The following is a 16,160-nucleotide window of genomic DNA, read 5'->3' on the forward strand; positions in this document are numbered from 1 at the left end:
TCCATTTGTCCCAGCCACCCTCTCCCACTTGACTGTTTTTACTATTTTTTTCCTGAGCAAACTTTAATCCAGCTCATTTTTCAATGGCATGTGCCAAGCCATGCAAATACTTGCATGGAAGGAATCAGTTATCAGCACCACAGCACTGATTCAAGTGCTAAAACTGAGGGGAAGAGCAGACTTCTGCTTTGGGGGGCAGGAAATTGGCTGAAGTTATTTTGCAGGAAAGCTGCAGTGTGTGACTTCCCTCTCTCCAGTTTCCATTTCTGTTATCTACACAGGAGTAGGAAAGGAGATTGAGTGAGTGAGGTGGGAGTCAGTCTTTTATCCCAGGTAACAAGTGGCAGGAGAAGAGGAAACAGCCTCAAGTTATACCTTGAAGTTGAGTTAGGGGAGGTTTAGATTGGATATTAGGAAAAATTTCTTCATTGAAAGTGTGGTCAAGCACTGGAACAGGTTGCCTTGGGAAGTGGCAGAGTCACTGCTCCTCAAGGTATTTAAAAATTTGTAAATGTGGTTCTCAGAGAGATGGTTTAGCAGTGGATTTGGCACTGTTGGGTTAATGGTTGGACTCCATGATCTTAGAGGTCTTTTCCAGGTTTAAAGATTCTATGATTCTGTAAGTGCCTACTGTCCCTTTCTCTGCTCTCACAAAAGGTATCTACACTCATATGGAAAACAATTAATGAAAATATAGTTTAATGAAAAAAAAAAATTCAATGTGTTTCTTTGGCTTAAATAAACCAGTAAATATCTAGAATTCTATATTTGATTAGAACAATAAAATACTCAGGTTTAAATTGTAAAATGTATTGATAAAGAGAAAGTGTATGAATTTTCATCCTTGAGGCCCATAAGCATTTGCAGACATAATTTGCTCCCTGCATTTTATAAATACTATGAAAGATTAATATTTATGTGCAAAGCTTCTATTATCAAGAAATACTGGAATCCTACACTTTTTCCACTTCTGAAGGCATTCTTGATAGCTAGAAAAATAAAATAAAGCAGCCTATACCTGCACTGAATTTTAAAGAAAGTAGAACAGAGGCTATAAAGGCTCCACAGATAGAATCTGCTGCCAAACTAGTGAAATCACAGCCATTCAGTTGTTACTCTAAATGAAATTCTGTTAAAGTGTAATGGACAGACACTTCATACAACAATAAAATAGTAAATCCACTTCCAGCACTCTTATATGCCCTTTTTCTCTCCTTTTTAAGATGTTCCCAAATCTGCTCTGCATCTAAGGCAATCACCTTCCACAATCATCACCTGTGGAGATATTAATTCAAGAAAATTCCCATCCAGTGAACTGGTAGCTAGTAGAATGATAACAGAACCACTCACAAAACTTCTGCCATGCTGTCATATATGCTGTGGATCCAGTCATTCACTCATGCTGGTTATTTGATTATCTTTTGCTGGTGGAAAGCAAGGCTGTATGGTTCTGACTACATTAAACTCAGAGAGGTCATTAAATGAAGAGATTTGATTTTAGTTTGCATTTTTGCAGCTAGAATTTGGGAGCAAAATGTACAGCCTTCCTGACAGGGCTCAAAATGGAATGTCATTAAAGAAAAGGTCCAGTCTACTGTATTCACAGCCACATTAATTGCCAGTACAGCAATCAGCATCCAGCAGACCAGGGGTCTGCACTGGTCCAGCTTTTTCTTTGTCTGGTAATAACAAACAGTGAGGAAGATTCTATTAAACATGTAGAACATAGAGATGGGACCCATCAATTAACTCCCTAATTAAAAATAGTTGATATTTGTTCTACAAATAAACTGATGCATTCATCATTATTACTGTCTCCCTGATCAAGCTGATATTCCATGAAGTAATTCATGAGATTGTGAGAAAGGCATCAAGATAATTTTAATATATCAGTGTAGTACATACAGTCTGGCTTACGAGCAACCATATTTCATGAATATGAAAAAATGTTAGCTGTGCAAGAATTATCCCTGGTATCCTTCCAAGCCACTTAAGAATAGAATATTTCTCTCCATTGCTATGTTCATTTGGAAACATGGCTATTTAAAGGATGATGATGATATTTTTAACAATATGCCCAGATCCAGGAAAACAGTTAATTAGAGAAAGAATTCAAAACATATTAGACTTGTACCTTCCTAGAAAATTACCTTCAGTCCCTGCCCCCCAAAAGACCCCAGAAATAAAAAGGTAAGTGGTTATGCTTCCTTCTTTACCCCTTTTATCCCCTGCATTTACTATTCTGGCATAAAATGTGACAAGGCTTTAATTTCCATTTAGGATTTTTAGTATTTGGGCAAAGTTATTTATGCATAATGATGACAGAAATTTTTTGAATTAGTAGAGAGATTTCACCTTGAAAAAACTGAAATATGAAGTGATATATAAGAGTATCAACACTTTCAAAATGGTAATGATGAAGTTTCACAGAACAGAAATACAACAGGGCTGAAGGAAATGAGGCAAAGTTGGCATTGAGTTAATTTGAAGAAGGTTATGTCACAAAAGCCAGAGGTGGATTTCATTTCATAATCATCTTCAATACATTTAACAGGATGACAACAGGTATGTGAAATACTATATATACTGTCTTTAAATGCAATAATTCTTAAAGCTGTCAAATGAGACACACACTGCAGACAAAATCTTCTGCATTAGTGCCCACTCAATATATAGTAGAAATTAAAAAGAACTCAATAATCTGAATGTTAGTGGGAATTTTCAGAAGACTACAATTATTTTAACAACTTCAAGCATCCAGATTGTGTTACTCCCTCCATGCTGAACAGCATCATACCCTTTGGAAGAACACAGCCATACTCCCAGCCAGGGTCCAGGCAGCAAATCTCACCCATAATGAATCACAGACAGTTTTTTAAGATTTGGTTCATGCAGTTTTAGGAGGAGAGCTCCCTGGCTGCAGGTTCCTTAGCTCAGGATGCACCAGGGAGGCCTGGCCACACTGTTGTGTGCTTTGGAGTGAAACAGGGTAGCTCACCTGGCCTCCCAGGACAGTCCCTGGACAGCTCTGACTTCAGGACAACCTTTCCTAAAGCAGCCAATTATCATCTCCCATTTCAATTCTGACTTTTATCACTTTAATAGCTGAATGTAGAAAGTTGCCATAATGAGCCTTGCTAACAACTTGCCAGTGCCCTCATAAGGATTTTATTTTTAACAATTTGGAACATGCCAAGGAAGAACTGAAAGGTCAAGAAAACTGAGCAGCTAGAAGAAATGGATATGCTGTTTTCAGGCACCTCCACTTGATACACATGCTAACCAATTATAATTTCTAGTTTACTGCTTTTCTCTGCACCCTCAGGGCAAGAGCCCTACTCAATTTATATAAAGGACCATTACCATATTCCAGATTACAATATATGCAGTCCAGAACTATGTTTATGGGGGATTTTGACTCAATGACATAAATATTACAACTTAAACCAGTCAGGCAATTCTGTTCCCTTGCTTTACCCTATTAAAATGAGCATGAATAGCAGCATAGAAAGAGGTTTGGGCAGATTTTGATGTTCATTATGTGAGTCAAATTTTGTCCTCACTTATATTTACCAGTATTTTCTGATTTTCCAACTTTTATTCTGTGTTTCCAGGCAAAATAAGTATAATATCTCACAGTAAAACAGCCTGTGATTTAAAGACAAACCTGCCCCATTCTACAACTTTTTACAAGAAATATACTCCATCTTTTTCCCTAGTGTGGGCCAAAAATCTTATTAGATTACTTTCCTTGCAGTCAGAGAGGCAGAGCAATCATGTCTCCTGACAAATACAGCTCTAGAACAACTGCATGTGCAGTTCAAGGAAACATGATATACTGAATACTTTTTTGTTGGTTTATTAGATATTTTCAAGAGAGTATTTTTAATTACCCTTTCAGGCAAGCTAGCACCAGTTTTGCAGGGAGGGACAGAAAAAAGAGAACAGATAATCACATGGCTTTGGCCAGTACTCCATGACCCACCAGCAAATACACTGCAGATAAAAGTCTGAGGAAATGGTAAAAAAACAGACTTGCACTAACCAGCTCCCAGGGAAGCTCTTACAATATTTCATACCATCGTTAGATGCTTCAGTAGGAATCAATGAAGGCATATGTACTTTGTGTTAGCACTGGTGAAGATCATTAACTGCTTTCATAAATACTAAGCAAAATGTGTAAAGAGCCAGGAAAAATATTGGAAAGTGTATCCACTTGGCTCTGTGCAATTCAGTCTTTCTGCAAAGCACAGAAACTGCTTCTTGTGGGGATTAACTGATCATTTTCACAGTACATACATTATTTTTAACTCTTTGTGGCTTATTCTTTAAATCACTTAGCTTAAATCCATATGGTTTTAAGTATTAGATGATGCCAAAGCAAGCCTGCTTTGGATAGACAAGACTGGTTTCAGAATTCCAGGATTCCAAATTGTGTGTGTGTGTGTGTATGTATAATTAGAAGACTTAGGATTGATCCTGACTTGCAGAAATAACTCAATACCATTTTTTGGAAAGCATTCATTTTTGATCCACTATTTTGGTAGGTACCCTGGTGTTTGGCCAGCACTCAACTTACTACATCCACTAAGCTATTATATGTGCTAGATGTTTCTGTCATCACACTGGCCCTCATATACAAAATTCTTTATGAGATTAAAAAGAAACACATCACCTAAAGAAAGGTCAACTTATGCCATTAGGCATGAATTGAAGGTGTTGAAATCAATGTAGTTCTGTGTAGGACTAACAGTTTATAGAATGGGATTTATTGTGTCAATGTAGCTTATGTTGCTTTAGAAGTATTTTAAAGCTCAAAAAGCCACTGCCAATCCAGACCAGCTGTTGGTAGAGATGTACCAACAGATGTAAGCAACCACTGTGATTCAACCACAGCCTTGATACATGACCACACATTTTCCACTGACTGCCCCTGAACACTCTTCAAATTTTTACTGTAGGTTTGCTGTGGATTTTTTCCTCTTTCAGACTAGAAAACCATACTAGCATGTTTCTTAATGCTTTTGCATATAATTTTGCATATAGTTTGCATATTCATTTAATGAAACATATGCATTACACTTTGTGATGACAAAATCTGTCTGCAAGAGCAGGTTAATGAATCCAAAGCAATGACAAACACCACATGTAAACTGCAGGTCACTTGCAGGTCACTTTTGTCACTAAAATTTCTCATGATACATTAATTGATAATGATTTCTCATTTCAATACTATGATGCAAGATTTTCTGTCACAGTGTGCTCAATTTCAACTTCAAATTTAAAAAATAATCTGTAATATCCATGTAAACCTTGGCATTCTACAAAATGCTTCTTTTTGCATTTGCTTGTTATGCATTGTGAACTAAACCAAAGACAGGACAGAAAAAAAAATGGAATAAAAAGCCTTACTCTCATGAAATGAAGAAGAGTTAGCCATGGCAAAGAGAAGTAAATAGGAAAAGTTGAATGCAAGATGTGTGGAAAGGAAAGTAAAGACATCACTAAAAACAGGGGAAAAGAAAACAAAAGAAAAATTGAGAAGGAATGGGGAATGGTTCCTCTCAAATAATACATTCTGAAGTCTAGTTTTTCAATGGTTTTTGTAAAGATTGCAAAAAGAAATAAATGCATGGACAACAGAAATGAGATCTGCCATCATATCTACAATCACCAGTGATGTTGCTAAGCAGAATATTCACTTATCAGTGCAGTCTGGAAAATTGTAATTAGTACTGAATTACCATCAAGAAATTTACATGTGAAGTCACAGCTCTGCTGAACATGGTAAGGAAACCAAGATATGAGCTAATATCTACATAAAAATAACTTTTTTATATATGCAACTCACAGAACATTAACTGTATTACACATCACCTCAACCTTTCTCAAGCATTTGTGATTTTTCTGATTGGTAAAGTGGAGGGAGAATATATTTAACAGTGTGAGGTTTTCTGGTTAGACAACACTGATCCACTGGCAGAATACTACTCAGAAAATAAACAGGAAAAAGCCATTTCCAAGGGACCTAGACACAAAATGCAAGTTTTGAATCTGGATTCCCAATTCAGCTCAGCATTGTGATGCTCAGTTGTTGATGGCATTACTGATTTTATTGCTGCTGATCACTTGTTTGCTTTTTGAGAGAAGGCATATGGAAGAACCCTCCCCTGTCAGAGAGGTTTTGGTCTCAACATAGTAAAGAAAAGAAATCCTCAAAATAGGCTTCACAGAATAAAGAACTGTTCACCATCCAGCACTCATTTGGTTTGCTTTAGTAACCAAAATTGTCTCTCCATTGGTTTTGTCCATGTCTCTGCTCTGCATGAAAGGAACAAGAGCTTTAGACTGCTTATAGGACTAAGAAGGTGACAGCCACTACCCAGATGTTAACATCTCTAGTGCAAAGTAGGCAGGAGGTGCTGTGGAGTTCATTTTCAGTGCTCAATTCACCATCAGTATTTAGCATGAAAGTACATAAGCATGAAAGAGAGTAAGGCAACTTGCAAGTGATTGTTGCTTTTCCCCCTGTTCTCCCTGAATGACTGGGAATGGCATTGGACTAATGGAACAATAAAGAGCAGCCCAGTAGCCAGAATGGTCATGCATCCACGCTGCTATAAAAGCCATTTAACTTCAGTTGTCTTCAAAGCCTATTGCTAAATCACACCTTGTCTGTCACACAGGTTCACTCTAACTTGTTGGGTAAATTTGGATCTCTGAAAAGACACCAAATGGTAGATTTAATCAAATCCATTTTGACAGGATGGATGAGCCTCAGAGAAGCTGTGGTTGTCCTTCCTATAGAGCACATGACATAGGGGCAAAACCAGTAAGACATATCACTGTTAAATATCATCTGGACTCACAAAGCCAGATCCACCATAGTTTTCTAATACACTGGATAACTCCATTCACACATCCATCATCTTTTCTAATAACTCATGTAGCCTCAAGACTTCTCCAACCCATTATTCTCGTTGTAAATAAATTAAACAAAATCATACACTTGCCATAAATACATTTACATTGCACCACAAACTGCTCTGAACTCCAAACCTCTCCTCCTAGGAAAAGACATTAATCCACTCTGAACTGGTTTTCCTTATTAAGCTTTGATTTATTGCTCTGCCCTCTCTTAAAAAGCCTTTTATTTATTTGACAATATTTTACACAAGCTGTCAAAGGCAGCCTGAAAATTTATAGTTCTGCTGTCTGGATCCCCTTTCAATTCAAAACCATAATTTATTTATTTTCCTCTTTTAACAAGTTGTCTAATAGGCTAGAATGACATAATTTGCCCTTGTAAATGCCATTCTGGTTTGACCCTATCAAGTTGTACTTATTTAAGTATTCACACTATTTTATCCTTGAGTTCTCAGGAAGACATCAGCTAAACCCTTTGCAACATGTGGTTTGGATTATGGATTCTTGTTGGCTCCAATTCTGCATCTAAAGAAAACCCCCAAAACAACCCAAATTCATCCCTCCCTTACCCTCCTCTCCCCCTCTATGCTCTGGAAATGAACAAGAATTTCTATAAATAAGATTTCCTACCTAATATGTTAAGAACAAAACAAAAGAAAACTATAACCACCAAAACTGAAAAATACAAAATATTCTAGGCCTTTATCCCAATAGTGATTCCAAGAACACTAGAATAAGGAATAAAAAAGTTTACCTCGATCACACCCAGGTAGCATATGCTACCTGCACTCATAACTTTCAAGCAAGCAGAGGCTTATGTGTTTGAAACAAATTTGTAAATATAGTTGAGAAACACTAAATGGTAGAATTTGGCTACATTTCTATGCCATTCCTTTCTAATAATCTCTACAATAAAAATGTTCATGTGATCTATCACAAGCATGCTGGAAAGTTCATAGACCTATGTGAAATGCATTTAATGTTCTGTTGTTACGTTGCAATAACAATTCCTTTCTAACCTAAAGTTCTCCTTCCAAATCTGAGGAAAAGGCACGTTTGGCTTTTAAAGGATGCTATTGTACAGAAATGCTTTACTAATAAAGCAGTCTGGGTAGACAGCACCTCACCAAAATGACATTTCATGCCCCAGTGTAAGCAGCAGTGCTCACACAGGCAGGATCCCAGGCTCTGCTGTGACAAACACGGGGCTGTGCTGGCACAGCTGCCAGTGTGGAGAGCGACAGCAGCAGCTGCTGGATTTCTGAGCAGAGGCAGAAGATGGCTCTGAGTTGTGCCCACTGCCCCAGGACAGCACTCACAGAACTTTGCTCACCAAGGGCCATGCACTGCAGCACCCACCCAGCAAACACCACCGCTCCTGCTTTGCCAGCCTGAGGAGGAATGAGGGTGAGAGGAGACCGAAAAATAACCTGTTGATGCTCCTTCCCAGGTGACTTCCTGATTAAATGGGTCATGGGTCAACAACACAAATTGTTTACAATAGAAATTTAGACTGCTTTTATTTGGTATATGCAGTAAAATTTAGTAAAATTTACCTGAACTGGGTTTCTGTTTGTTTGTATTGGAAAGTGCAAAGATTACTAACTGCACCAAACCTACAATCTTTTGCAGTAGTAAAACCATGACAGCACTATTACATCAGTTAAACAAGCATGACTTATTATTGTTGGTCTTCTCATTTGTTTCAGTTTTTTAAACAAAAATAACAAGAGCCTTCGTATTCAAAACAGCTCACTATTCCATATTTGCCTTTAATTATTTTTTTAAACAGAAAACCCCAACAAAACTATTTTAAGTAGAAATGATCCTTTAATCCTGCAGTTAAAATTTGATATAAAAGCACACACATTCATTGCCAAATCCTCAATCTGCCTCTTGAATCATACAAAAGTCACTAAAAAGCAGAAACTTGCACCATAAATTTCTTATGCAAAGTGTAGAAAGCACTGTAACTTACCGATGTCATTGCTTCTTTCAGAGGAGTCTTTCTCTAGAGTGCCGGATACTGTACTGCCCACTAATTCCACTTTTGGACTATCACTCCTGCATTTGGATCAAGAAGAGGAGATGTTTTATTGGGAGTTTTTGTGTGGGTTACAGTAAATTGATAGCTAAGTTGTAATTAATAATGAGAGAGAGCACAGTATTCTTCCTTTGCAGCACCAGAGTAAGAGCAATGTCAGCGAGAGCAATCTCTAGCAAGTCGACATGCTGTGTGGATTAACCTTATCCCATTTCTCCTTAACACCTGTCAAAAAAGCCTGTTTTAGACACCACAGTGTCCGGAGCAATTCTTCAGATGTTCACAGCATCTCAACACAGAGGAAACATAAGGGCAAGGGGACACTCTTCAACATCATCTTTGGAGTGTTTTCTAATTAATTGGCTTGCACAAACACAGAAGTGGACTACCTGGAATGCTGCAGAAAGTGAGAGAACCTCAAATGCTGAACTTCATTGTGCATTTCAGCAGTTCCAAGAATTTACTCACAAATGCAACTCCTCCAACATGGTTTTGCACTTTTCTTATGACACGAGACTATGAATACTGTTTCCACAGTCCAAAGAACCAAGATCACCTAATTTTTCAAAAATATATTTTGGATAGTAAAGTGTCAGGAGCTATGATACTTTATACAGAGGAGCTATTTTAAAATCAAACAGGAGATCAAACAAAAGCAACAAAATTATCCCTGCTTTGGAGAACATTCTAGCTCAAAAGTACTTGAGTTTAGTAACGTACTCTACCTATTAAAAAAAAAAAAAATACAGCGGTAGGCAAGTGACTCAGTATTGCACAGGTTACTGAAATCTCTGATATTTACTGGGATAACAATTATTCAGTTAATGCAATACATTGTAGTTGCCATCATTATCAGGTCACTTGATAAATACAATAGCTTTTCCACAATGACTATTTCCAGTGTAATACTATAAAAATTATGATGCATGTAAGGTACCCAATTTAGGAATAAAAATATAGATCTGTCCTGAAACAGCCCAGGCAGATGTATACTATACAGTGCAATAATTAGTAGTAATTAACTGTTGACAGTAAAATACATAATAAGCTCACAAATATTGTTGATTTTTTCATTGGTCTCTGCTTTTGGTACCATAAGCTGATGACAGATGGCCTAAACCTCAACTCATGGCAGCAGCTTATGAGCAAAACATAAAGTGGCTGGAAACCCTATTTCTGACTTCAGGAAGGCTGTGATAAAGAGCTGAAAATTTTTATTAAAACCAGAGGAAGTAATAGATTAAGTGAATATATATCCCATTAAGCCCTGTGGTAGGGTAACAGGTAAACAAAAAAATAGACAATCATATTAAAAGCAAACTGGTCCTCCACAGCTCTCAATATGGCAGGCAGTCTGTACCAGGAAGGGCACAGAAGAAATTTAACACATGCATGGAAAAATATATAGGATGATAAATAAGGGTATTTCTGACAGATCTACCTGAACAATTAGTTTTCTTATTTTTCAGTCTTTAACTTTTTCTTATATTGCTTATATATGTGTAAACCTATAAGAAGCAACATAGTTTCTTGGCTGACAGAGCAATGAGCATCTGACTGCATACTCTGCTTTGCACACATATATTTCCCAGCCATCTGAGAGCACAATGTGAGTTGGAAGCACTCTAGGAAATGTGTGAGCATGGCTTTGGAGAGATTCTTAGAACGGCATGATTTAGGGCTGAAAGTCACAACATTTACTATTTGCCCACAAAAGATACCAAGATATATGGCAACAGCCCCACAAAAAAACCCCAACCCTGTTGTCAGAAGAATCAACAGGCTTATTCTGCCACTGTGCATCCATGAAAGGAGTGGAGCCCTCCCTTCTCATTGCCAGTGTGTCCCTCTCTGCTCTGCCCATACAGACGGGCTGTCAGCTGCACCAGACAGATGATCAGCCTGAGAGGAGCCCCACACTAATAGCAATCCCACTGCAAACTGATTCACTGCCATCTGGAGCAACTCTCTGACCCATATGGCTGCACAGCTGCACAAATGCTGGTGCTAAACATAAGGGAGGCTGAGGGCACGGGGTGCCAGGACAAGGAACCCTGTTAGCAGTGACATGTACATGGGTTGGTTGAAACTGATTGTAAAGATGCACCTTCTAGAGGTGTTTATGGCTTGCCCACTCCAGAGAATTTACTTTTCTGTAAATTGTGCAATCATGGTATGCCTAAGTAAGCTGTGAAGCCTTTGGAACAATCTGACAGCTATTCACTGTCTCACAGGGTTTTTTAATGTCCCATTGCCCTTGAAGCCCTACTCTGCCTCCAATTATATTTAAATGGAAAAACAATCATCACTAGAAAAAGTCAGTGAGATGCATAAGATGCAAGTCACTTAGGAAAAAAGAAAACCCTCTTTGGCTTAGCAGCTGTCATGGAAATCTCATGGGACTCACTTTGTAACTACAGAAATTTCCCCCTAAGGATCATGTACTTTTTTTGGCTGTGACAGAGTTAATTTTCTTTATAGCAGCTTGCATGGTGCAATGTTTAGGATTTGTGCTGAAAACAGTGTATACAACAGAGAGGTATTTTCAGTATCACTGAGCTGTGCTTGCACAGTCAAGGCCTTTTCTGCTTCTCCTATCATCCCACCAGTGAGGAGGGTGGGGGTGGACAAGGAGTTGGGTGGGGACACAGCTGACCCCAGCTGACAGAGATGTCCCACACCACATGACATCATACTCAGCATTTAGAGGTGATGAAAGAGAGAAGTGAGGGATGTTTGGAGTCATGGCATTTGTCTGCCCAAGTCACCACTGCAGGTGATGAAGCCCAACTTTCTAGGGGACAGCAGAACATCTGCCTGCCCATGGGAAGTAGCAATATTCTTTGTTTGCTTGCACATGCATAATTTACTTTTCCTGTTAAACTGTCTTCTGCCCTTCTCATTCTCACCCTAATGGGGTGAGTGAGTGGGGGAGTGAGTGAGTGTTTGGATGGAGCTCAGCTGCCCAACTGGGTTAAACCATAACAGGTCAGCAAAAGTTCTGCTGATTTTTATTCTAATTGCTTTAGGTTTTTCAGATTTTGGAAATGGATAACAGTAGGTCTTAAAATAATTACTATCTTATTAAATGGAATGGATTTAAAAACCCTTTATTGAAGTGGCTACTTCCACTTGAAGTTTCATATTTCTTGAATATCCAAGCAAGTCAAAGTATTTTCCATTTTTTTTCCTGTGCTAAACATAGCAAAGTTCAGTCAATTAAGAACATAAAAAATTAATTGTTCAGGTGTGCCTTTTGCCTTTGATAACATGAAAATTTAAGTAGCTGTAAGAAATACATGGTTACTTCATACAATTTTGTACTTAGAAAAAAAAAAAAAGGAAAACACAAGAGCAGCAAAACACCCTTCCAAATTCTAAATGCTGAAATTTTATAGTATGTTTAAAATATTTCAGGCAAAGGATAGAACAAAAGAAAAGCTACTCCATTGCATGCCTCACCAGTGAACTGAGTACTAGGGTATGTATTGGTCTTCCCAAGACATCATTGGTCTTTCCAAGACATCACTAGAGCTAGATCTGAAGATTGTAGCAAATACTTGTATTTCCAAGTATGGGCAGGTGATCAGGAGGTATGGACTGTACTTAGGAGCAACTGGACAAGCATGTTCAGAGCCAAGGCCAAAAGAAGCTGTGGCAGCAGCTGGATAGGAGGGTAGGTTCTCAGAGATGTACAACCAAAACACTTCAGTGAGATGAAACTGGGAGCACCAGGCAGGTGCCTTTTTTTCTTTTCATTTGCCTCAGAATTCCCACTAAGACTCTTTATTTAACCATACATGGAGGAATGAAGGGAATCAATATACAGCATTCCTACTCTAACCTGTATTCCATTCTGGTATTTAATTCACCATTACTATACTTGAATTCCAGTAGTTCAATGGCAGCTAATTTCCCTAACATACAATAGTAAAAATATTTCCATACCTATATTCTAGTTTTCCTGCAAGATGTACAGCTTGCCCATTTTAGGCAACTGCTTTTATTTGGATTTTCATCTATCTTTATTCATTATGCATAAAGGAAATCTATAGTTCACAACCCAGATGCTGATGACTAAAATGCAGCCACCTAGACTTGATTAGGCCTACAGTGAGGCCTTTAATTTCTGCAGCCTTTGCTCCAACAGGGAATAAATGGACTCATGTTGCTCAATGCTCCTCAAAGATTGTAACCACCTTTGATAAAAAGCACCATGTAACTGCAGTGACAACCAACATTAGAGCATAAACACTTGACAGCATTATTCTGCAGTGGCACCAGCTAAAAAAACATTGAAGATGTGTATTTTGCTAAAGTTTGATCAAAAATGATCAAAGAAAGCTGACTGAAACCAGGCTGACAGCATTTGAAATGTGCATTGCCAATTCCTAAGCACAACCCAAGCTTTTGCACTGACTTAGTGCCCAAGCCAAGATGCAATAATTTGAGGTAACCTAAGTCAAGATCAGAGTAACATTCTGATGCAGGTATTTCCCACACATTCTGCACTGTTGCAGGAACAGTAGGATTTGATCAGCAGAAATGAACTAGTCATGAACAATCTAAGACTGCTATTATTAAGATCCAGCCAGATGACTATAAGGATTTTCTTTTTTCTTGTTGTTTTTTAAATACACCTTACTGTGAAATAAATTGGGACATAAATTGTATATTCTTTAAATGTGTGTATTTTCCACTAATTCCAAAACCAGTGGATGGAAGAAAAGCAATACCTTGCATGAGTCACAGGCACAACAGGTCTTTCTGGTCGTCGTGGGGGCAAGGTGCCAGGTCTGCTCACAGCGTTGCCTTTGGGGGGCCGAGGTTTCTTCGGAGGTATAGCAGGAACTGAGGGCTTCTGCAAGTCCACCTGTTTTTGCTCTCTCTCTGATCTTTCTTTAAATCAATCATTACCAGAAAACAGAACAGGGATATTATTAAGTGGAATTCATTTGCACTCACAAGTCTACATTTAAAGAAAAAAAATTTCAACTGTAGGTAGACCGTATACAACGAAAAAACTTTCGATTTCTGTTCTAAATAATTCTTTATTTGATATATTTGCCACAAATCAGTTGTTCAACCTGCCTGGTTGTTCTGCCTGCAACTCCTCAGCCAAAATGTATGCAGTGTCTTAATGGGAATACTATTTTTAATTTTAGTAACTTACTGGTTTCTGACAGTAAAGTACAAGAATGACAAGAAAATACATACCATAGAGTACAACTTCCCATAAGCACAACTTATATTAAATTTTAATATGAAACAATATTAATTTAGAAGGTCACAAAAATAATGATGCTGTATATTCTTAACATCTCTTGGACAAACAGAAAAATGCCATTTTTTTTGGCAGGGGGGGAAGCATGCTTCAAGTGAACTACAGTTAAGTGAAAATAAAATAAAAGCACAAAAATTTAACAATGTCTAGCAGGATGTAAACTCCGCAGAAAAATCAGACTTATTATTTAGGTATTAAGCACAGACTTATATGCTTAATTTTTCAGCTTACCAGTGAAAAACTAGATCATTAGCAGAACTGATTATGTAGAGTTAGGGAGTGCCACCATATCCCATAATATCCTAATATCCAATGCCTGTGCATTTATAAAATACAACACACACATGAATAACTCTTCTAAATAATATGCTCTAAATTCATAATACAAAACAAAGATGTAAGCATGCTTGCCACACCAGAGAAGGCCCTGATTTTTCTTAAATAAAGGACAAAACTCTCCAAGGAACTAAAGTTCTGCTCTGTATATCCTGCCATTTCAACACCCCACTTCCCTTGACAATGCTGCCTATGATATACCATGAATGTTACACCTCTAAATACCTATAACAGATACTGGGGATGTTACAGGATATTGCTTAATGGGTTTTTACTGAGAACCCATTAATGAGAGGATCATGGAATAAATCCCCAGAAACACAATGCACATTATGTGACTATTGTTCACAGGCAGTATGCTTGGAGCAGATGCAGTCATTGGGTCCTCAGTAACACTGAAGCTTTTCCAGCATACTGTGTCATTTTTACACACTTAATCCTATGACAATTTATACTGTGTCAGTGTCCAAGAATCTAAATTGTGAGAGGGACAGGCTGGGCAATGTGCCCAGACACAGCTCAAAGGATGTTCCTGTGCCACCCCTGCTGCCACACCACATGAGCAATTCCTGCCACTCCCTGCTACTCATGAAATGTAGGCACGACTCCTACAGCCTCTTTTCAATGTTTAGAAAAGTTACAGATATTTATAGCCCAGGAGAGTAACATATTTTAATTTCCTCTGCTGTTCTAGCACTCAGCTTTTTCAATCCAAACATGGAAAGCAAAGGGTTTTATTGCTAAGATAACCAGGAGAGGCAGCACACAAAACCAAAAGTAAACTTACATAAAGAAAACAGCTAAAATACCTGTCAGACTGCTAAGATGTATATCCAGAAACAGACCTTGGTGCAAAGTCTGAAGGTTATGTCACTAAATTTTAACTTTGTCTGTGCATTTAGTCATGTGCACACATGGGCCTTTTAAAAGGCTGCAAGTTCAAATACTCAGACATTAAGAAATCCCATAAACAAACTTGTTCCTACAATCAAATAGTCCACTTAACATATGAAACTTGACACCATATGCAATCAGGGAATAGATGTAACTATTTTCCTGAGACTATTCACCATTCACAATGAACACAATGAAACCATTAAAGGTTTAATTTGCTTGTCCCTGCTCTGTGTGGTACTGTGTCCCATTTCTCACAATGTTCAAACGTGGCTTTGAAGAATTTTTTCATTTCTTTGCTGCCTTGCCTGGGACTTTTGTGGCTATGATAATGGGGTGATTCATAAGTATTAATGACTATATCTCCACAAAATCCCTTTGTGATGCAGGAAAAGCACCAACCCAGCTTTCAACTGAAGAACCAAAGCAGAGAGATGTTAAGAAAAAAGTACACACTAATCTGGGGCATTTTATTCGATTTTGCACCTGGGTTTTACAGAGCACTGGGCTTTATACAGCATTTCTTGTATTGAGAGCAGATCTCCCCTTGACTTCAGTTGTGGCTGCATATACTCAACAGCTCTGGATGGGTACAACTAAACACCCTGAATTTAGTCCATAAGCAACAATGAAAACCTTTCCAAAATCCTGTCACCACAGTCTATCAAAGTGAAA

The 16,160-nt window shown here is 38.0% G+C and overlaps 1 protein-coding gene across 7 annotated transcripts in view; it reads right to left on the reverse strand.

Annotated features, from left to right (window-relative positions):
* Positions 1–16,160, reverse strand: part of SH3KBP1 (SH3 domain containing kinase binding protein 1) — a 204,131-nt gene that overhangs the window by 10,842 nt on the left and 177,129 nt on the right. For all 7 annotated transcript variants that reach the window (XR_013775716.1, XM_079316945.1, XM_079316943.1 and 4 more), the window contains 2 exons: positions 13,708–13,870; positions 8,906–8,991 (listed from right to left, as the gene is read on the reverse strand). Coding sequence is in view for 6 of the 7 variants with exons in the window: in XM_079316945.1 (XP_079173071.1) it covers positions 8,906–8,991; positions 13,708–13,870 (249 nt within the window). In the remaining variant the exon portion in view is untranslated. The remainder of the gene's footprint in view (positions 1–8,905; positions 8,992–13,707; positions 13,871–16,160) is intronic.

The sequence above is a fragment of the Erithacus rubecula genome (assembly GCF_903797595.1).
Source record: "Erithacus rubecula genome assembly, chromosome: 1".
NCBI classification, from domain to species: Eukaryota; Metazoa; Chordata; class Aves; order Passeriformes; family Muscicapidae; genus Erithacus; species Erithacus rubecula.